Source organism: Xenopus laevis, chromosome 2S (assembly GCF_017654675.1).
Source record: "Xenopus laevis strain J_2021 chromosome 2S, Xenopus_laevis_v10.1, whole genome shotgun sequence".
NCBI classification, from domain to species: Eukaryota; Metazoa; Chordata; class Amphibia; order Anura; family Pipidae; genus Xenopus; species Xenopus laevis.
The window spans coordinates 131,720,682-131,743,067 of NC_054374.1; the positions used below are offsets into that span (position 1 = coordinate 131,720,682).

General features: G+C 39.0%; 1 protein-coding gene across 1 annotated transcript in view; it reads right to left on the reverse strand.

The window, feature by feature from the left end:
* Positions 1-5,387: 5,387 nt before the first annotated feature.
* stac3.S (SH3 and cysteine rich domain 3 S homeolog) overlaps positions 5,388-22,386 on the reverse strand; it is a 33,538-nt gene continuing 16,539 nt past the window's right edge. The window contains exons 5-11 of the mRNA XM_018250061.2: positions 21,365-21,462; positions 20,052-20,115; positions 19,225-19,274; positions 13,849-13,940; positions 10,825-10,876; positions 9,663-9,800; positions 5,388-6,980 (exon numbers count right to left, since the gene is read on the reverse strand). Of these exons, the coding sequence (XP_018105550.1) occupies positions 6,882-6,980; positions 9,663-9,800; positions 10,825-10,876; positions 13,849-13,940; positions 19,225-19,274; positions 20,052-20,115; positions 21,365-21,462 (593 nt within the window). The 3' untranslated portion in view covers positions 5,388-6,881. The remainder of the gene's footprint in view (positions 6,981-9,662; positions 9,801-10,824; positions 10,877-13,848; positions 13,941-19,224; positions 19,275-20,051; positions 20,116-21,364; positions 21,463-22,386) is intronic.

Here is a 22,386-nt window from a genome sequence, read left to right on the forward strand (position 1 = left end):
TCACCAGAAATAAATACTTTCCTCAATTACTTTTTATTTTCTATGTGTGACCGTTTTTCTAATATTGAAGTCTAAAGTGTCATTTTTCACCTTCTAAAGCAGCTCTGGGAATGGGGGGGGGGGTTGTCGACCCTGTAAAATGTTCTAAATTGATCCATTTAGTTGATCCATTTCTTATCTTTGTCCCTGCTGAGCAGAATCTCTGGGTTTCATTAAAGTCAGCTGTTAGAATTGATACAATAGTTGCTAATACTCCGGAGATGCTGCTGAGAAATGGATCAACTCAATGTTGCAAAATTGTAACAGTTCAGAATCTGCACCTGAATTACTGAGCTGCCAGACTCAAACACCAGAGACACGAACATTAAACTTTAAGCTTAGATTTTGAAAAAATAAAAAATGGAAAGCAATTGAAAAAAGTATTTCTGGTGAACAATCTGAAAAAAAGTGTTTGGAAGGTGAACAACCCCTTTAACAGAAATGGGAAATAACCCCTAAATATTTTAAATCACCCAGAATCGGGTGATATTTGGGTTTATATCTTCAATTGATCAATGTAAATAGATGTATTATATATTTCCTGTTTTGAATATGTATGTAGGACAGGCAACAAAGCAGGGGTAGTGGTAAGTGGCTAGTAGTGGGGTGTGAGCTCACTCTAGAGAGATAGAGAGGCTAGTTAGCACAGCATGTTGTCCTGACTCCCCCTGAGGCGAGTGTGCGTCACTCAGGAAATTGAGAGCGTTCAGGTATAGGTTAGAGGGAACCTACAGGAGCTGTGGTCCAGAGTCCGGAGAAGCTTGTTTGCTGTATGTGGACATGACAGAGAATAGGGGAAGCCTAGAGAGAAGAAAGGAGAAGGGTCCCTAGAATGGCTAACGGCACTCTGCTAGTGTTCATCCAGATGACCGTGAGACTGGAGGCTTCACTAGAGGAATGCTATATGTGGGAGAGAATTGTAGTGAACCTTTGCAGAAGTGTTCATTGTGTAACTAATATCAGCAACCAGTGTCCAGGTATGTGACCTGCCTCCCTGCAAAAAGCTGTGTTCTCTTGATGTCAGAAATGACCTGACTGTCATATCATTGGTCAGTGCTACTGTGGGGCAATCTCCTGCTCTGCACAAGCACTGGGGACAGAAATGAGAGCCAGCACTAGTAGAAGCTGCGACCCTGCTTGTATTCCCCACTTGTGCTGCCTAAGTAAATATTTGCAGAAAATTTTCACAGCAGTGTGAAATACTTTGCTGCTGGCTCATCCCTATTCATTGGTTTTGTTCAGGTCAGTTTGATTGGTACTTTGAGAAGTGTTAAGGCAGGTTCTACTATGGCATGCTATATCATTTTCTATCATTAGCTCTTGATGTTTTAAAAATATCAAAAAGGTTATTTCATCCAGACCTGTGTTATCAGTTAGCTAACTTCATGTTATCGGGGGAGACACTGATTCAGCCCTTACTTTAATGCTGTCGGGCCTCACTCTAAACGGTATCACAGCCGTAGCTCTCTAATATACTAGGACTCCCTGATGACGTTGTTTGTTGATGTCTCTGTGTTATTTGTGAGCACAATATTAGAAACCCATCAAAAACTTTGGAAAATTCACACTTTAATAAATACAGTTTGCACTGAGTGCAAAGTGACTCCGGTTGTTTTCATGGTGACACTGAGCCTGATTGTCTGTGGACTATACATTGCCCATGTTTGGCCTGTTCCTGATCCTGACTTTGGGCTTGTCTCCACTTCTGAACCTTTGCTGCCTGACCTGACCCATTGCCTGAACCTCCCCACAACACTGTTTACTAGTTCTGTACCTTCATTATAATTATTATTTGAAGTGCATTTCCACACTGCCACCTATTCACATGTCCGGTTCTGTGGCCACTGTCAGTAGTTGGCTCAATGTGGGAGGTTCATCAATATCAGTACTTGCTCTGGCTCTTGTGAGTGCTAATAACACCTGTACATGGCATTTATATAATGAGCGCTGCTCTGGATAATTATCAGGCTATTCAATCACATTAAATGCAGAAAAATATGGGATCTATTGCGTTCCTTTTGGCTTTTACAGAATATTGCTTTCAAACCTGGAGACATTCACCAATAGAACATAGATTTTACAATTCCAATTTGCTTGTTAAATACAGTCCATAAAACTGTAATTACAATATAACCAAGCCTGTCACAGCAGACTTTTTGTGCAGATATTTTGCTTTTATGGACAAAACAAGGATAAATGCAAAAATTTAAGAGACAGCCCTGATACCACTGCTGACATTATAAATATTTTTTATTATAGTTGTTTTTTTTTAAATGAAACATACATATACATAAGAATATACATCAGATGTGCACTCATAGGTCATGGTATTCCCCAATTTCAAGACCAGTCTCTGTTTTTGTATCTGTGCATAGATGCTATAAGTCAGAGCTTGGAAACTTATCTCCATGGCATTTTGCTTTGTGAAACTGAGAAATCATTAATCATAGTTTCCAGTGGAAAATCATCATGTCATGTCTAGAGCAGGTCATTTTAAGAGCCTATATCAATGGATCAAACTGCAGCCATGAAAAAATGGAGACCCTGTATTTTTTTCAGTGACTCTGCACACAGCAGAGAAATAAAATCCCAGCTGTCAATACAGAAATATATAGTGAATAAAGTACCCCCTCTTGTAAAATATAAGGATATTATAAGTTACCGAGGAGTTTCATGACCATATAAAAACACGAGGCCGAAGGCCGAGTGTTTTTATACAGGTCATGGAACTCCAAGGTAACTTCTAATATCCTCATATTTGGGGGTACTATATTTATTATAATACACAAGTTTCAGTGAGTCATGTGACAAAAATGACATCAGAACTCATCGTTTATAACTGATGACATCAGAACTCACCATTTATAGGGATATAATTTACAAGATATTCATGGCTTTTGTGTATTATATGAACATAAACTACTAACTGTAAAATTGGACGATCGAATGATAAAATCGTTTGAATCTAACGATTTTAAGCTAACGATCGAATGATTTTTATTCGATCAAAAAAAGCTTCGGAAAGTGCTGGGGAAGGTCCCCATAGGCTAACATTGCAGCTCGGTAGGTTGCGAAGTATGAAGTCGAAGTATTTTTTAAAGAGACAGCACTTTGATTATCAAATGGTCGAAGTTGAACGATTTTTACTTCGAATCGTTCAAATCATTTGATTTGATCGAATTTGACCCATTCGATGGTCGAAGTACCCAAAAAAATTTGAAATTCGAATTTTTTTTCATTCGAGCTTAGTAAATCTGCCCCCAGGTGTGCAGAATGGGAAGAACATCCACTAGAAAGACATGTGTGAAGAAAAACTCCACTGAGTAAGTAAGGAAAGATTTAGCCAGTATAAGTTAGGTGTGTTATAGCACATTTAGCAGAATTAGTGAGAACGTCAGCTAAGGGCCCTACCAAAGAGTGAGTGGAAGTAGCGGGTACCCTGAAAGGTAGGGAGTTAGAGTGTAGGGCCAGTATATTGGAGGCTTTGGGTTATTTGGCAGAGACCAAGAAAGTGTTAGTACCCATTGGGAGGCCCTGGCAAGCCTGGTGTTGTGGGCTCAGCCATGTAGAGGGAAACATGTTGACAGGTTCCCTGGGTCGACACTGGAGGTTGAATGGGAGGGGAAACACTTTAAAGAGTCACGAGTATTGGCCAAATTATGTACCTGAACACTGAACTACCTAGTGTTTGTCTGACTGTTAAAATCTGAAAACTGTTTTATTTGGAAAGCATAAGCGCTGGTGTGGGGGTTGTGTTAACAACATGGTCTCCTGGAAAGAATACAGATTCAGTTTTATTTTCCACAACTTTCTGCATCTGTCAAGATAATCAAGAAGGAATTACTGCTTACACATAGACTAGTTGGAAGAAATAGGTTAGTCAAGTTGTCATGTTTTGCTATTTAGTGCCCATCGGCGGTTTGCGTTCCTGCATATCTGCCGAAAAGATTTCTTCTGGAGGGAGTGAAAGGGCCTGGCTGCACGGCCTGCAACAAGGCCTGGCGCCTGTTAGTTACTTTACTGTCTCTTCTCTGAATTATTCTTTATAAGGGGTTCCAGTTTCAATTCTCATACCCCTGCAGCCCTGAGGTAGCTCTCCGTTCTGCCACAGCTCTCGCCCTGCACTCACCTTTCTGGGATCTGAGGGGGTCAATGATGATTTGAAGAGGTTTAAAAAACAGAAATTAGACTCTTAAAGTTACCAAGAGTGGCTATTTGCCTTCCCCAGTAACTTGTTTCTCAACTTACCTCATTGGTGCAGGGCCCCTGTGGAGGTCGTTGGCATCATAGCCCAGGTAGCAGGCCCTGTCATAAGACAAATGCTTATTCTGCCCATGGCTACAGCAATTACTTTCATGCTTCAGTTGTGGATGAAGAACTCCACGTCTAATTGAAGTCATCTTTATTTTCACTTTTAAAAAAAGTCTTATTAAAATATATTAATATCAGTTTTACCATAGACGTTAGCACTTGAGTATAACAGATGTCACAGAAAACTATCACTTCTACAAGATGGTACTACGGAAGGTCAGAAATAACACAACATGGGGGAAGCTACTCAGTAACACAAAGGGTGGCAGAGAGAAGATGGAACGAGACAGATGGGTAACATTCTTAATTAACACATACATGTATGCAATTGTGTAGAGAAGCCTGAAGAATTGTCTGGAAATGCAAGATATAAAGTCTCATCCAGTAGCCAGTGCAAAGCAGCAGACAGATGATAAGCACTCAGATGGATGGATAACTACTCACAGACTTCTTTGTACAACATCATCAAGTTTAATGGAAGCCATTTCACAAACACATGTACAACTGACCTGCTAAGAGGACAGCCCTGTGTAGCTGTTCTATCATAGTTGTGCTTAGCCCACAGCATTCTCTGCATTTAATTGGGCTCAGGCTGCAACACTGAAGCATAACAGTAGACTTGCCAAACCTTTCTCCATATACTTCCTCCACCACAGGTCCACATAACATTAGGGCAATGGCAAGTGCAGAATGTAGACAGTGTGCAGAGCACACGTAGCAGCACATTCTTCTCATATCTTCACAGTTTAACGCATGTGCTTACAGTATATATTCTACAGTCACCAGGTATCACTTTGCATAGCCTCACTCTTATAGAAAACACTATGTAAACAGTTAATTGCAGCAATTCTTTAGGGCAGATTTATCAAGGGTCGAAGTGGAAATTCGAATTTCAAGCTAATTTTTGTGTACTTCGACTAGGGAATAGTCAAATTGAAAAAAATTCAAATATCGAAATTTATCATGTACCGTCTCCTAAAAATTGCTGTTTTAGCCTATGGGGGACCTCCTAGAGTCAATTGGTGGACTTTTTTTTGGAAAAACTTTGAATCGAATTAGATCGAATGCGCTGTTACTCCAATTCGTACGTACATTTGAAATTGATAGGAAACGGGGTTATTCGCAAAAAAAAAACTTTGATTTTTTGATACATTTCAATTGGTCTTTTTTAATTCGAATTTTTGAAGTTATGGGAGTTCAAAAAAAAAATTCCCATTACTTCGACCCTTGATAAATCTGCCCCTTTATGTCTGAATGGCTCTGCCTTCTATAATTGTGAATGCATTTGTAAAGCTACAGCTACAGTAAATAAAAATTAACATATTTTATTAGAATACAATAATGGTTCTTAGCAGAGCTGTCATCAGAAATACTAATAGTCTTGGGCTACATATTTACCCTTTGAGTAAGCAGGCAGCACAGCAGTGTGGAGAATAACCTCTAGATGGAGAATGTAGAGATTGAGCAAGAAAGTACCTATTGCTCTTGATTTGAGGGGTGTTAATCTAGATACATAGTTGCTGGTGGAATACCCATGATTTATATAAATGTAGGAACAGGATTTGTGGGCAGGCAACAAAGGCCTTGGCCTTGGGTGGCAAATATTTGGAGTCAGCATGCTACAGAACAAGCAGCATTCCCCCAAAAGGATCATTTAATATTGGGATGGCAGCACATAACTCTGACCCCTTTAAACTCTACAGTATTGTCTGCAAAGCTGCACTTGGCACCCTACAAGCAGAGAGCACCTTGGAGTGACCTGTAATTACCATCTGCTTGAAGCTCTGTTCTACCCTTGTGTCAAGAAGTCATTTTATCTAGTATTCTGTATAGGGTTTTTAAATAGTCTTTTAGTCACATGCCATATTGTAAACTACCAGTTGGCTTCATGACCAATGAATTATCTATCTCTATAAGTTCATTTAGAGCTATAGGTGAAGGTTTGAATTGTTTTGCTAACAGAGAGAGCATATGAAATACCCACTGCATGCAAAGAAAAGCACATAAAGGCAGTCCTGACTATAACACAACTATAAACACAAATTTAAGTCTCTAAAATGGCAACAAGTGTAGTATATTTGCTGCATGGAGATTTCTACAGAAAAATCATAACGTTGCAACTGGAAATTTAGAAAAAAAATCTATTTTGTTAATGAACACACTGCTAAAGTGTATGTTGTTAGGTTTAGTGATGGTTTGAACATCTTCTGTGTTAGTGGACCAGAGCACCAACAGATACGAAAGGGATTAACAATGTCCCCTTCTTATGGAATTCAGGCATTTCTTTCTACATTTTGGAGGCAACTATAGGTGTTGACATATTGGTCAAACCCTCTGAGGTTTTGGTCTGGTCAACTTCACTTACACGTAACTACCCCAGTGCTGAGCGAGTCAGTGGAGCAACTAACACTGCTTTTTGGAAGACTCTCACTTTAGTATCCACAGTGGTGTGAATGAAGGATCAGACTCTCCTTTAGTAAGGAGCATTTGGGAAGGTTCTTCCTGATGTGCTTTCCCAGTTGGTTCCTTCTTCAGATTTCTTGCAGAAAGTCTAAGGGGAATAGACCCAACTTCCTCCCTGTGGACACTTTGATGTATCCATTGACTTCGTCTCCTTTCTGCACCACAATCTGTTATTGAGATAAATATATAGTGAGGTGTAGTTTCCAATATTTTGAATAATAAGAGAAGCAAATTACTTTGATGTAAAGAAAACAAAATGTACAAAACATAAAGAAGGTTTTCTATAACTATGAGGCCTATGGAGTAACTATGAGGCCTATGGCAAACTGAGACTTGAACCAAAATGTCTCAAAAACCTCTGCTGTTCTAAGATATTCACTTATTGTTGAAACTGAAATAAGGTACAGCCATGGAACCTGTTATCCACAGTGACTGGGATGTGTGGTTTTCCGGGTAACGGATCTTTCCATAATTTAGATCTTCATACCTTACGTCTACTAGAAGGTCATGTAAACATTAAATAAACCCAATAGGCTGGTTTTGATTCGAAGAAAGATTACTTATATTTTAGTTTGGATCAAGTATAAGGTACTTTTTTATTTTTTAATTTTGATTATTTGGATAAAATGGAGATGCCATTTCTGTAATTCTAAGATTTCTGGATAACGGGTTCCAGATAATCCCATACCTGTAGAGAAATGTTTATAACCTTTTTTTTGCTTGTGTAAAGAAACTGCCTCAAATACCTACCAATCAGAAAAACAATACCCCTGCTACACTAGGGGCAGATTTATTATGGGTAGAATTGAAAATTCGAATCCAAATTTCTTTTATAGTCAAAACTCTCAAATTCGAATTGTGAATAATCCAAACAGCTCGATTAGAGTTTTAATTTGAATTTCGAGATTTATCAAGCCCTGGCCCTTTAAAAATTCGAATTTGACTATTCACCATCTAAAACCTGCCAAGTTCATGTATAAGTCAACGGGAGAGGTCCAGGGACCAATTTGAACATGTTTACTAGCCTTCCTGACATTCGAGTTTTTTTGAGAAAAAACTCAGTTTGAGTTAAGATTTGAGTTTTCAGGTTGGTAATATTCATTCAAGTTTTAGATATTCGTTTTTTTTTTAATAAATATCCTCCCAATCGAATTTCGAATATATTCTAATTTATTCGAGTAAAAAGAAAATTCACATGAATTCGAAATTCGACCTTTGATAAATGTGCCTCTATGTGTTTAGTATTTTTACCATTGTTTTACCATTGATATGTACAGTATGTATGCTTTCTGTTAATAAATGGAAAGTAATCATTAACTATAAAGAAAGAGGCCATTTGTTGCTAGGAAGTTAACCCTGTATATTTCTTTTATTGCTTTATCTTTTATTATGGCCCCACTGAGAGATATATGCGAGGGGACATGATTACACTTTACAAGTACATTAGAGGACATTATAGACAAATGGCAGGGGACCTTTTTACCCATAAAGTGGATCACCGTACCAGAGGCCACCCCTTTAGACTAGAAGAAAAGAACTTTCATTTGAAGCAACGTAGGGGGTTCTTCACAGTCAGGACAGTGAGGTTGTGGAATGCACTGCCGGGAAATGTTGTGATGGCTGATTCAGTTAATGCCTTTAAGAATGACTTGGATGATTTCTTGGACAGACATAATATCCAAGGCTATTGTGATATAGTTAGTGAATGAGTATATATAGTTTGTGAGTGTATGGAGGGGTTAGCGTGTGTGTGTATTGACGCTGGGTTTCATTTGGAGGGGGTTGAACTCGATGGACTTTGGTCTTTTTTCAACCTGATTTAACTGTGTAACTGTGTAAGTGTATATAAGATTTGCCATTATTTCCCCCTGACCTCAGTCCTTCTTTACCCCAGTAGAAAGGGCAGTTTTAAAAGACAGATAATAATATAATAACAACTCATTATACCAATGACGTATCATTATCTTACTTTATGAGATATAGAGGCTGCCATATTGCATCAGACCAGTTCCTGGCTTTCAGTGTGCATGATCCTTGTAGGTAATTGTGATTGTTGAGACTAGACCGGAAGCTACAGAGCCAAACATGGCTGCTGCTTCATTTGTATTTGACCAGTAGGTATGTGGGCACATTATTTGGAGTCAGGATGATGCAGTTTGGCAGGGACTAGTGGTTAAAAATTGATTGAGGGAAAAAATTCTCAGCTTTATCCTAAAATCTCTCCCTAAATAAATAGCTAATGCAATCCACTTCCATGTTGAACTATAATGTCATTTATTGACTTCCATCTCTGGATTTATATGGAATTGGAACCATTTTTTTAAAGTATGTGCAGTAAATATGGATAACTTGTATCTTTAATGGCAAGGGGTAAGAAAACACTTCATAATTGAATAGCTGTATGTGTGCTTATGGAATAGGTGTCTTTGCTTGGGTGTATAAAGAAAGATTATCAGGTCTAATTATGAAACAAGCTGAAAACTTGCATGCCATGCTTGATGGTTTTAACCAGAGAAAAATGAATTGCAGTAGAATTGGGTGCAAATGCAGTTTTGTCCGTGTGCTCCAGAAGTGATGCAAACCCTTTTCTGAAAATGTTAGAGACAACTTGCATCTGTTTTGGGTAAAATGCAAGTGCTATTGCATCCATTTTGATGCAATGGAAGAAATTCTTCCTGACATGATTTGCAGCGTGGCTGAAATAAAGCTGTAATTATGTATGAGGAAATGCTGCATTATGTGTAAACATGCCGATTTGCTTCCAAAATTGCACTTTGCTCTTTAAATTCACATTGCACAATAAGTTCATTTAATTTCTCTTGTATCATACAATATTAATAGAGATTTACCTGATCTTTCTTTAGTGTGATTTGTCCAATTTCTCTGTTTCCTACAAAAGACCGTGTGACTTTATGCACTCTTTCTGCAGCTCGGACACGGATAATAAAGTTAGCTGGGAAGAAGCCTGTCTTCTCACCAATCTTGCCCTAAAACCAAAAGGTGAATGTGTGAGTGTGAATCCCAAGTTTATTTAACGTCGTACAAAGGAGTTTTTATGCAATGTCATTTCGCCTTCTCATTGACTCAGGTGAATTTGGGCAAAATTTCACAGCTTTGCTAATTTGTTGGTGATGTGAAATGCACCTGTTTTACTCATCACTAGCCTTGATATCTCCCGACAAATAATAAAGTAATTAACATTGCTGCAATTAGGAGAATGCATGGGGCAAATCCACACTATATTCTAGTCAATTTCAGTTTTGTTAAAAGAAACATTTCTACTGAAATAAATCATTTTCCCCAATTTTAAAATAAGTAATTCTATTTATGGATTATTTATGAATTATTGTTTATTTCTAAATGTGTTTTAACTGCAAAAATTATGATTTCTGCAATTCCTAAATGTAGATTTGATTGGAAGGGTCACAAGTACAACTTTCACTTAATAACCAGCAGATGATTCTATCTATTGCACTTTAGGGTAGGACTACACAGACGTTTTCGGCGCGATCTGACGCGCTGCGACAAAACGCATGCAACGAAAATAAGGTAAGCGATAGAAATGTCGGAAGACGTCTCAGCATTGATACGACGTGACATGACAGTCGGATGCAGATGCTGCACGATGCGTCCGCATCCAACAGTCATTTCACTTGGATCGACGCTGAAACTTTATCCGACATTTCTATCTCTTACCTTATTTCCATCACATGCGATTTGTTGCATGCGTTTTGACGCATCTGGTAGGATCGCGGCTAAAAATTCTGTGTAGTCCTATCCTTAAGGTTTCCTAGCCTCATGACCTCTTCATACTTTCAAGCTGATAATATCCTATCCCTGTACTTCAGTTCCGCAGTTCAGTGTGTTTTTAATATTTGGAATATATGAATAAGTGACGGATATCTAAGTTCTGATAACTAAGGCCTGTGCTGGAATTTTTTCTATATGCCACAACGTTTATTTTGCGGAGTATGCAGTTTGTACAAGGATAGTTGTATATTCTTTACTTACCCTCCACCATTCTTCATTGGAGTCATCTATTACAGTGATTCTTTCCCCAGCTCTGTGAAAACAAGAGGAGAGAGGGAAATTTAGGAACAAGACATAGAGCACCATATTGCTTCCACAATAGAAAACAAAGCATGAAACCTTTACTAAATAGCAAATATAGTATAAATAGAATATACACTTCTTGGCCAAGTCCCACTGAGACTGATTCCGTTACATTAAGTAGGAGAAATAACAGGCTACCAGAAAGTAATTCCATCCTAAAGTAGCGGCACAAGTCACATGACTGGGGCAACTGGGAAAATGACAAAATGTCTAGCCCCATGTCAGATTTCAAAATTGAATATAAAAAAATCTGTTTGCTCTTTTGAGAATTGGATTTCAGTGCAGAATTCTGCTGGAGCAGCACTATTAACTGATGTGTTTTGGGAAAAACATCTTTTTCCATGACAGTATCCCTTTAAGTTAACTTTCAGTATGTATAAAATGGCCAATTCTAAGCAACTTTTAATTTGATTTTTCATTTTTTTTACTTTTTGAATGATTTGCCTTCTTCTTCTGGCTTTCCAGCTTTCAAATGTGGGTCACTGACCACCTAAAAAACGAATGCTCTGTAAGGCTACAAATTTATTGTATATTTTTTATTACTCATCTTTCTATTCAGACCCATTCCTAGTCGTATTCCAGTCTCCTATTCAAATCATTGCATGATTGCTACGATCATTTTGACCCTAGCAACCAGATCGCTAAAACTGCAAACTGGAAAGCTGCGGAATAAAAAGCTAAATAACTCAAAAACCACAAATAATAGAAAATTAAAAACCCACTGCAAATTTTCTCAGATTATTGCTCTCTACATTAAGTTAACTCCAAGGTGAACAACTCCTTTAATAAACATTTCTCAGATTGTTGTTACATATTGAATGGTGAAAGTAGAAGCCTATAATCCTTCCAAACACTTACTTTAGGGCAGGACTAGATGATGCGTTTTGACCCGGCACGTCGCAATGTGACTAAACGCATGCGACGTGTCAGATGGTTTAGTGAAAATGGAAGTGAAGAAGAAGCAAGCTGCGTTTTCATCCGACAGTCAGATCAATGTAGTTGTTAACGTGCGATTCTCCTTCACTTCCGTTTACACTAAACCATCCGACACGTCGCATGCATTTAGTTTAGACGTGTCAGGTCAGAACGCATCATCTAGTCCCGCCCTTGTTATATCTGGACACATTTGCACCAGGACAGTAACCCATTTCAACCACTTATTTACTTTTATCAACATGAGGCTACCATATCAAAACCAATTGGCGATTGGTTTTTATGGGTTACTGCATTGGTGCAAATTTTCCCAGTATTAGTAAATGAGCTCCAGTTGGTAATTAAATTGTATGGTGGCAAATACATGAACAAACACTGGCTACCCATATGCTGTAAATGCTAGTGTATTGCATGAGCAAAAGGCAGGGTATGTTTCATAACAAAAAATATTTAGAAAATGGTACAAATAGGGGCAGAGGCCAAAATTCTCAATTTTCTATTACAAAATTACACTACAGCAAACCACAATGTGCATAAAACAGCTTAGGTATATCATAAGGAGGTACTTGTGGGTTGGTAGCTTTCCAAGAAATATTAGGCTTAGGTGAAAGGTAGACCATTCCTCAGTAATGATTTATGAATAAATCCAATCAATACATGTTGCTGGGTCATCAATCCAAGGCTTGCTGATTACACAGGAATAAACCCATATTAATTGACTTATTTTACTATGATCCCTGAATACAGGGCCGTGTGATAAATGCTGTTACTGGAGATTAAGATTAAGTGGGCCTACATATTAAGATCTGCTTCTTTCACAAAATCATCAAACAAGCAAATTTTTGACCAGTCTGGCCAACAACATGCTGATCCTCATGAGGATGATATAATCAATTGGTCCAAAAGCCAAAGACAGGATAATAATGGGGGCCTGAGGTGGTAGTAAATGGTAAGCTCATATGGCAATATCTGCTTTACCTCTTGTAGTGGTTATTGGTTGTTTTTTTATGTAAATGTGTATGTACTATACATTTGTAAAGCTATAGTAAAATGGGACAACTCAGAGCTCCCAAAACCATTAGCTTTGCTCCAGATAAGAGTTTCTTTTCCCAGGCGTGACCCCACGCTTGTACTGAAGGCAGGGTGTTATTGAACTACAATTATGGGGTAGAATACAGTTAACAAGCGCCAGAGGTTCTTAATTTAACCATAAACAGATTTATTGATAATATCCACAAGGGAGTGCAATGAGATATCATAGAAGACTTTTGCAGGACAACAAAAACAGGGTGGTAGCAAAGATATACTCGCAACATACAATGTTGTGCAGCTTATAAAGAGGCACTCTGAGTTTTCAGGCCCTAGCCTAAGTGGAACCCAAATGTACCTTCCTAGCCCCTGAGTCTGTACATTTAGTTTCCCTATTTCTGTACAGTAGTACACCCAGGAACCTAGCCCTACCAACACTCCTCACTGGACCTTTAGGCTGCTCGGCTAAATAACCCTAACGCATCAGTCTAGAGCAACCTATTAAAGATTATTTACTACCATTGGCTACTTCTGACCTATCTAGGTTCCACAAGACCTTTCTTGCCTGTTCAGGTAAGGACTACTACAAAATGTACCCAGAGCTGTCTTAACGTAGACTGAGGCCCCAAACCTTAGTGGACTATCTAATTAAAGAGAAAGTTATTTTATCAGTCAGCCTACACATGCATTTATTGTACAGTGATGTGGAATTTGTGTTAATAACAATAATGATGATGGCAATATAATAATCGATTTTTGTAGCAATTATTTATGTGTATATATTCATATAGGATTGTGTTTATTTATACTAAAATTGTGAGTTGACAATCATTATCTGTCTGTGTATTAATGCTACAAACTATACAAATAGGAATAAGTCACCTTCTGTTCTTGACTCTCACAAGGTGCACTAGAGCAAGGGGTATGATACTCTACTAGCAACAACAAGACTCTACTCACTGGAAATCTAGATCATCCTTCTCCAGAGCTTTGAAGCGATATAAGGCAACAAAATAATGGGACTGCATGAACCCAGGCTGTGCCTTCTTATTCTAGAAACACAAGTGGAAAGAAGCAGAGAGGTTACACTGTGGAAAAAAAAGGACTAATTGCTGAAAAAATTCATGTTACCTTGTGCAGCTTTGGCCATTAATGGAATGTAAATGACATGAAACAAACAATAGGGAGTAAAAAAATAACAACTGAATATTATTTGTGAAAGAATAACTGTAGAATATGGATGTTCCCCCAACATTCCCCAATTACATAAAATAGATGGCACGATATATGTGTTTGCATGCTGCTGCTGTGTTGCAACTCTCTGCATCATCTGACAAACACAGAATGGTATTTTGTATCCGATCTTTCCAACTTCTTCCATGTGGCTTTATTACCTCTAATTAAAACACAATTATAAAGGAAATAAAGAAATTCCTTGCAGGACCTAATGTCGTCACTGAACATATTTAAACCAATGAAATGAAACTGTAATTTAAATTTAAAATGTGTTCTTCACAGTGAGGACAGTGACGTTGTGGAATGCTCTGCCGGGTGATGTTGTGATGCTGATTCAGTTAATGCCTTTAAGAATGGCTTGGATGATTTTTTGGACAGACATAATATCAAAGGCTATTGTGATACTAAGCTCTATAGTTAGTATAGATATGGGTATATAGAATTTATGTGAAAGTAGGGAGGGGTGTGTGTATGGGTGCTGGGTTTTCATTTGGAGGGGTTGAACTTGATGGACTTTTTTCAACCCAATTTAACTATGTAACTATATGTAACTATGAATTTGTGGGAAGGACAGAGTTTAGATATTTATGTTAAGCAAGCGAAGCAAACCATTTCTCTTTGAAAATTGGATTTCCTAAACTTTCTTTAGCAGCGCAAGAAATATGATTGTTGAAAGAATCCTCTGAACGTAACGTGAACCAAAGTGTGGACCTGTTTGCACATGAACTGAAGTGTAAACTTTTCTTAAAAACCATACAGCTTGTGCTTTTTCCATAGTTTAAGCCACACAGAGAAACATTCTCTCTTACGGAATAAAATTCATCAGCTCAAGAAGAAGAAAACTCAACTAAATATTCCTTGTATCTGGCAGGCAACACAAAAGGACGTCTATACACAATACAATATTTGCTGTGTTCTGTACTCCAGGCACTCAAAACAATACAAATGACAGTATAGCACTTTAAAAAGGTAGAACAGGTTAGATGAACAAAGAAAGACATCATCTCCTTGTTAGTGAATGGCATGAAAATGACAGACTACGACAGGTATAGGATCCATTATCTGGAAACCCATTATCCAAAAAGCTCTGAATTATGGAAAGGCCGTTTCCCCTAGACTCCATTTTATCCAAATAATCCAAAAAAAAAAGTATTTTCTTTTTCTCTGTAATAATAAAACAGTATCTTGTACTTGATCCAAACCAAAATATAATTCATCCTTATTGGAAACAGAACCAGCCTATTGGGTTTATTCAATGTTTACATGATTTTCTAGTAGACTTAGGGGCCGATTCATGAAGCTCGAGTGAAGGATTCGAATGAAAAAAATTCGAATTTCGAAGTATTTTTTTGGTACTTCGACCATCGAATTGGTTAAATTCGTTCGAATTCGAACGAAATCGAACGAATCGAACGAAAAATCGTTCGACTATTCGACCATTCGATAGTCGAAGTACTTCCCCTTTAAAAAAAACCCTCTACTTCGGCAGGTAAAACCTACCGAAGTCAATGTTAGCCTATGGGGAAGGTCCCCATAGGCTTGCCTGTGATTTTTTGATCGAAGGATTTTCCTTCGATCGTTGGATTAAAATCCTTCGAATCGTTCGATTCGAAGGATTTAATCGTTCGATCGAACGAAAAATCCTTCGATCGATCGATCGCAGGATTAGCGCTAAAGGATTTCAATTCGAGGGTCGAATTTCGAAGTATTTTTAACTTTGAAATTCGACCCTTAATGAATCTGCCCCTTAAAGTATGAAGATCCAAATAGCGGAAAGATCCGTTATCCGGTCCCAAGCATTCTGGATAACAGGTCCCTTACCTGTACTGCTTTATACAGATAGACTTTGGGTTTAGTCAACATAAATTGAATGCCATGGGGCCGATTCACTAAATTCGAGTGAAGGATTCGAAGTAAAAAAACTTAGAATTTCGAAGGTTTTTTTGGGCTACTTCGAGCATCGAATGGGCTACTTCGACCTACGACTACGACTTCGAATCTAAGGATTCGAAGTAAAAATCGTTCGACTATTCGACCATTCGACCATTCGATAGTCGAAGTACTGTCTCTTTAAAAAAAACTTCCCTAGTTCGGCAGATAAAAGCTACCGAAGTCAATGTTAGCCTACGGGGAAGGTCCCCATAGGCTTGCCTAACTTTTTTTGATCGAAGGATATTCCTTCGATCGTTGGATTAAAATCCTTCGAATCGTTCGATTCGAAGGATTTTATCGTTCGATCGAAGGAATAATCCTTCGATAGTACGATCGCAGAATTTGTGCTAAATGCTTCGACTTCGATATTCGAAGTCGAAGGATTTCAATTCCTAGTCGAATATTGAGGGTTAATTAACCCTCCATATTCGACCCATAGTGAATCAGCCCCTAAGTGTTCAAATCATGTTCTTGATTTATGAATGTTTTCTTTCGGTTACTGACTTGTGTATCTCTGACAGTGTACATGCCAGAAAGATGCCGTATATGATTGTAAGTAGCTTGAGCAGCAGTAGTGTAACTAGATATTGCTGAACCCACAGCATATTGTTTTTCAGGCCCCAAAAATGTCTAAAGGTTGACTTGTTTTACCAGTATTTATTCCAAATTTATATGTATACAAATTAGAGCCTCATGAGTCCTCTTTACCTCCTGGGGCCCCCCTGCAGCCACAGGGTCTGCTTTATAGTTTTTTTTTTTTTTTTGTAACTTAAAATTTTTATTCAGCATAGCAGTGTTATCTTGCAGACAGTTATTAAAGCCACACATTAGTGCAATGCTCAAGTTACATACATATATATATAAAGAAAACAATAACATAGCATTATAGTTACAATGTTATCTTAAAGAATTGCCATTCCAGCAGTAACAAGTAAAGGTATGGTGTAGAGGAACCAGTCCTCAGGACTACTGTATATAAAAAACAAAAACCCTTAATCAATCTCCAGAAGCTAACATTTCCCGTGGCGCCAATGTCTCTAAATAGAGAGGAATTTTATTATGAATTTTGGCAATGCCATATTCAAACTTCTGATTGGCTTCTACCCGCCGCCTGGTCTCAACCATATAGTATATTGTATAGTATAGGGTACTAGACATTAAGCCCGTTAAATTAATGGGCGCTGGAACATATGTCGTCACATACCTCCCAACATTTCAGAATGGGTAACATTAGTAGTCAGGGCCCCCTTTGTAGCACTGGTGGCCAGGGGGTTAATGCTGGTGCCCAGGGGGTGTTAACATTGGTGGCCAGGGGGGTGTTAACATTGGTGGCCAGGGGGGGTTAACATTGGTGGCCAGGGGGGTTAACATTGGTGGCCAGGGGGGGTTAACATTGGTGGCCAGGGGGGTTAACATTGGTGGCCAGGGGGCATTGGTGGCCAGGGGGGTTAACATTGGTGGCCAGGGGGGGGGGTTAACATTGGAATTGTCCACCACAATACTTTAGTATCTGCCTTCAAGCTTGGCTGCTTATAAATGAGCAAAAAGGCATGAGATGTGTATAATCATCTTGTCTGTATTAAGCTGGTGAAGTAAATCTGACCTCGAGTCCAGCCCTTTAATTTTCGACAAAACCAGGTGTCACAGCTCAGCAAAAAGCTTCGTTGGGCTCTTTATAGCACACACTCCTCCTCCCTCTCACCTCTGCTTTTCTACATTCCTGCTCAGGACAGAAACTCTCACAGTCACAGAGCACAGTCTCTCCCTGCAAACTTTTTGCCTTTTTCACACGCGCTTTCCCTACTGCATGAGAAGCCATCTGTGATTGGTCAAGCTGCCAAACTGATCCAATAAGAGAGTGGCTCTCTACAGCAGACAGGAAAATGCACTCACTGCGTTGTCTGCGGAAAGCCAAGCGGCCGACGGCGAAGTAAAAGTCGAATAAAAACTTAACAACCCTATGTAACGTTCCCCCATTTGCCTCAGTGCAGGCATACCACAAAGAGTGCAGATCCGGCCATGCAAAGCGTATCTGACTGACAGGCTTTACTTTTAGGAAGCTGCCCCAGTCATGCTGCCATGTGATAGGCTAAAGGGACGGAGGTGCGGGCAGCCACACCCGGCTCCCTCACAGTGACTGTGGAATCTCTTTTACCACCTCTGAAGTTGGTGTGAGTGTTTCTGTCTCCTCTGCGGTCTCACCTTTCAACATCCCCGGGCCTTTTCGGGGCGTAAAACTGGTTCAGGTCAGATCCGGACATTATTTGCCAGCACCATGTCCGTTTAGGAGGAAGTCGATGGTCTCGTTCGTCCCCACTGTGGCTGTAAGTGGTACCTTCCTTAGAATGGGAAAGGGCTAATGGGTTGGCTTTGCCCTTGCAGGGCAGGTGGCGTGTCTGTGTGTTACTGCTGCTGCCTGTGTGCTAGACGTACCAAGGTGATAGCGAGAGGGGGGTTCGCCTGTCCTAGTGCTTCCTGCCACGGAGCTCAGCCTGCGGGGGAAGTGTCCGCCTGTATTCATGAGAGCAGCAGGGCAGGGCTGCCTCAAGGTAACTTCTTCTAGGGAGGATGGGAGCAGGCAAGCATGTATTTCATGTTTCTATCACACATTTACAGTTAGTGGGTAGGACTGCCTGGCTGCAGGGGAAGTGTGTGTATCTCCTGTAACTTCACAGGCAGCCCTGTGACTTCACAGGCAGGTGGGGCACATGCGCAGTAGCGAATTCCACGGACACAGGGACTGGACGCAGAGACACTTGGACTTTATTATATAGGATAGTGTTAGATTTCCAATGAGACGCTATCGATATTCTGGACGCTATCGATATTCTGGTTTATCAAAGCTTGGGTGGTTTGGTTACGCCCCTGTTAAGCAGTAAGTCCTGGCTGCTGTCACCAATACTAAAAATATTTGCCAAAGCTCAAAGCCTATTATTACAGGTAAAAAAGCTCACTGTGACCATATTTCCAGCTCTTCCTTCAGTATTGAGCGTTACACATGAAATAATCAGCTCGAGCGAAAATATATTGTGGCAGAATATTCAATAATAGTTCAAATTGGCGATTATGTTCATATACGGCATAAAGATCATAAACTTTTAAGCGAAGGAACGTCATTTATAGGATAGTCCTTTACTAGTACCACCAAGTAAACCTTCTAATATATACCTTAGCATCCTGTCCACCTTTGTCACCTTTCTTGTCCCCGTCAGGCATGTCTAGAATTAAACAGGAGAACAGGTGAGAACATGAAAGGTTACACTTGTGATGTACTGTTCTTCCCAATTACTCACGCGTCTTGGAATTACTTATTTATCACTGGTGGTCATTATCTTCTCTGAGAGAAGAGAAAACGTAATTGACCTTTGGTGAGATTGCAAGTCTGACCTTCCCATCAGGGATAATATTACAGAAAATAGCCATTACCTTTAAATTACTTAACTGCCTTCCCTGGTGAACAGATGTATGATATGGCTGGCGCATGAAAAGAAGAAATCAAGATGATCGCATAATTAAGCACACTAAAGGAGTCCTGTCCAATCTGCAAACTAACAACTCTTGAACTGTCACTCGTATCATCCCCAGAGAGCCATCAGCTACCAGAGACAGACGTTCCAGGACTGAAGAGTTGGAAGTTCTTATGAAAAAAGCATTTCAGGCTAATACATTCTCTACTGCAGTGTTCCCCAACCAGTAGCTCGCGAGCAACATGTTGCTCACCAACCCGTTGGATGTTGCTCCCAGCGGTCTCAAAGCAGCTGCTTATTTTTGAATTCCTGGCTTAGAGGCAAGTTTTAGTTCATGAAAACCAGGTGCACTGCCAAACAGAGTCTCCTGTAGGCTGCCAGTCCATATAGGGGCTACCAAATAGCCAATCACAGCTCTTATTTGACATCCCCATGGATGTTTTCATGTTTGTGTTGCTCTCCAACTCTTTTTTTACATTTAAAAGTGGCTCACGAGTAAAAAAGGTTGGGGACCCCTGCTCTACTGACCTCCTTCCTGCTTTCCTTCTTCTGGTTTTGGTGGAGGCTCCTCGGGTTCCTCCTCAAGCATAGGCTAGATAAAGCAGAATATAGACTGGTACAAGCACTGGTAAACTTTCAGAATTAGAATACAATATTGAATAGAAAGTGGCTGTATTTTTGAGTTTTAGAATTTTAGTTTCATGGTGGGGGGGCTGCATAATCCCCCATATACTGTATAAAGATTAAAGGAAAACTATACCCCCAAAATATATACTTAAGCAACAGAATGTCCAATGGCTCATGTAACCTAACATGTATGGTTTGTTTGTGTGCACCATGAATCGTAGGGGGTGGCCCCTATTTCTTAAAATGGCAATTTTCTAATTTATAATTACCCAATGGCACATACTACTGAAAAAGTATATTTTTATGAAAATGGATTATGTAGATGAAGCAGGGTTTTACAAATGAGCTCTGCATGTACAGTATGTCCACATGTAAATATACATTGACAGTCTGAAACAGTATATAAAGACTATGCTGTAGGAAAAATCTTTCTTTACTTGACTTACTATTGTACCACAGTGTAGTATCTTTATAGTTTATGTTACTGTATAATACATGTCATCAATAAACACCGAATTATAAAAAAAAACCACACACAGTCGGGATAAGGGCTTTGCTGCATTGGCCTCACTAGACAAGTAATAAAGGGTATAGCATTGTATTTTAATAATTCTGAAAGGAGACTTTTAATAACTTATATACTCTATATTTGTGCTAGAGAAAGCAGATTAGCTAATTTTTGACCCATAGGACAAATAATGGTTAAGGACAGGTTTTATCAATCACAAAAATTTAACAGCTTTTATGCATTAAAACTAGTGATGGGCGAATACACCAGCGTCAAAGTTTTTTCGATGCCGTCGACGGTTACGACGTTGGCGCCAATTTAGACGCCAGCGACAATAAATGGATGCCCATTAACTTTAATGGCTTTAATCGCCGTATCACGAATCTTTTGCCAGTTTCGCAAATTTCGTGGGAAATTCACGAAATTAGTGGCGAATCGAAACGGGACAAATTCGCCCATCACTAATTAAAACCAAGTGACAGTGAGCTGATTTGTTAAATTATTTGATTATAGTAAAATTGTTGTGAAAATTGTCCCAGGAACATGAATGACCTTTGATGAATGTGAATTTGCTTCAGGAAATCCCTGTCTGACCTTTAATAAATCAATTCCCAAGCTATTTTCTTCTTTGTTTGCTATTCATTTTCTCTAAAAACAACACAAATAAATAGAACATGAATCCATCTAACTCATATTGGTTACTTACATTCTTCTTGTCATCCTGTCCTTTCTTTCTTTCTTTATTTGCCATAATGACCCCTATCCTCAGGGAATCAAAAACAGGATCTGTACGATTAGCAGCAGCTGTGAGCCAACAAAGCAGACAAGATACGTTAGTTCTCTGTAGCCGAACTGCACCTCTCTGCCTCCCATTCCATAAGAACTGCCATTTGCAACTGGACACATTGACAGTAAAAAACTGGGCAGCTAAGTGCTGTTCAACTTTACATTCCTGTTGTAGCTCTATCTATTAATGTGGTAATAAGGATATTGTATATGGGGCATATGTTCTGCCTATTCCAGCCTGTTCTAGTGCTGTCAGATGTTTGGGAGAAAGCATTGGCTGATTTGTCAATTAAAATACACCAGGGGATAATGCACCCCATGTGTTATTAGCCTTAGAATGATATCTGCTTTTATCAGTCTGGATAATTTAATTTCATTCCCAATCCTATGTACTGTACATATAAATATATATATATATATATATATATATATATATATATATATATATATATATATATATATATATATATATATATATATATATATATATACATACATACATATACACACACACATACACATTCCTGATCTAATTCTAGCACTCAGGAATGGAGCTTAGTTCATATGGAGCTAGCAATGCAATAATGCCACCTTGTGGTCACTGCTCAGAACAGATATTGATCGTTTGCTCCTGTGAAATTGGTTTTGTACTGTCATCTATCTTCTTGCATCGGTGGGAGCTGGTAATACAAAAACAATCAGGAGAGAACTCTGCAGCCCAGCGACATCACATAGCTGCCGTGTCAATAAAATGATTACTTTTTCTATCATTTATTTTCTCATTTTCAATCTGCAGGATGATAGAGGAGAGCGGACAGAGATTTATGGACAAATTCTGCAACAGTTACATACTGTGGTAACACGATTCACTCCCACAATGATCCCATGATCTTTGTTTATTGAGTAGATACAGGAGAACTGAAACAAATGAAGAAGCACCTG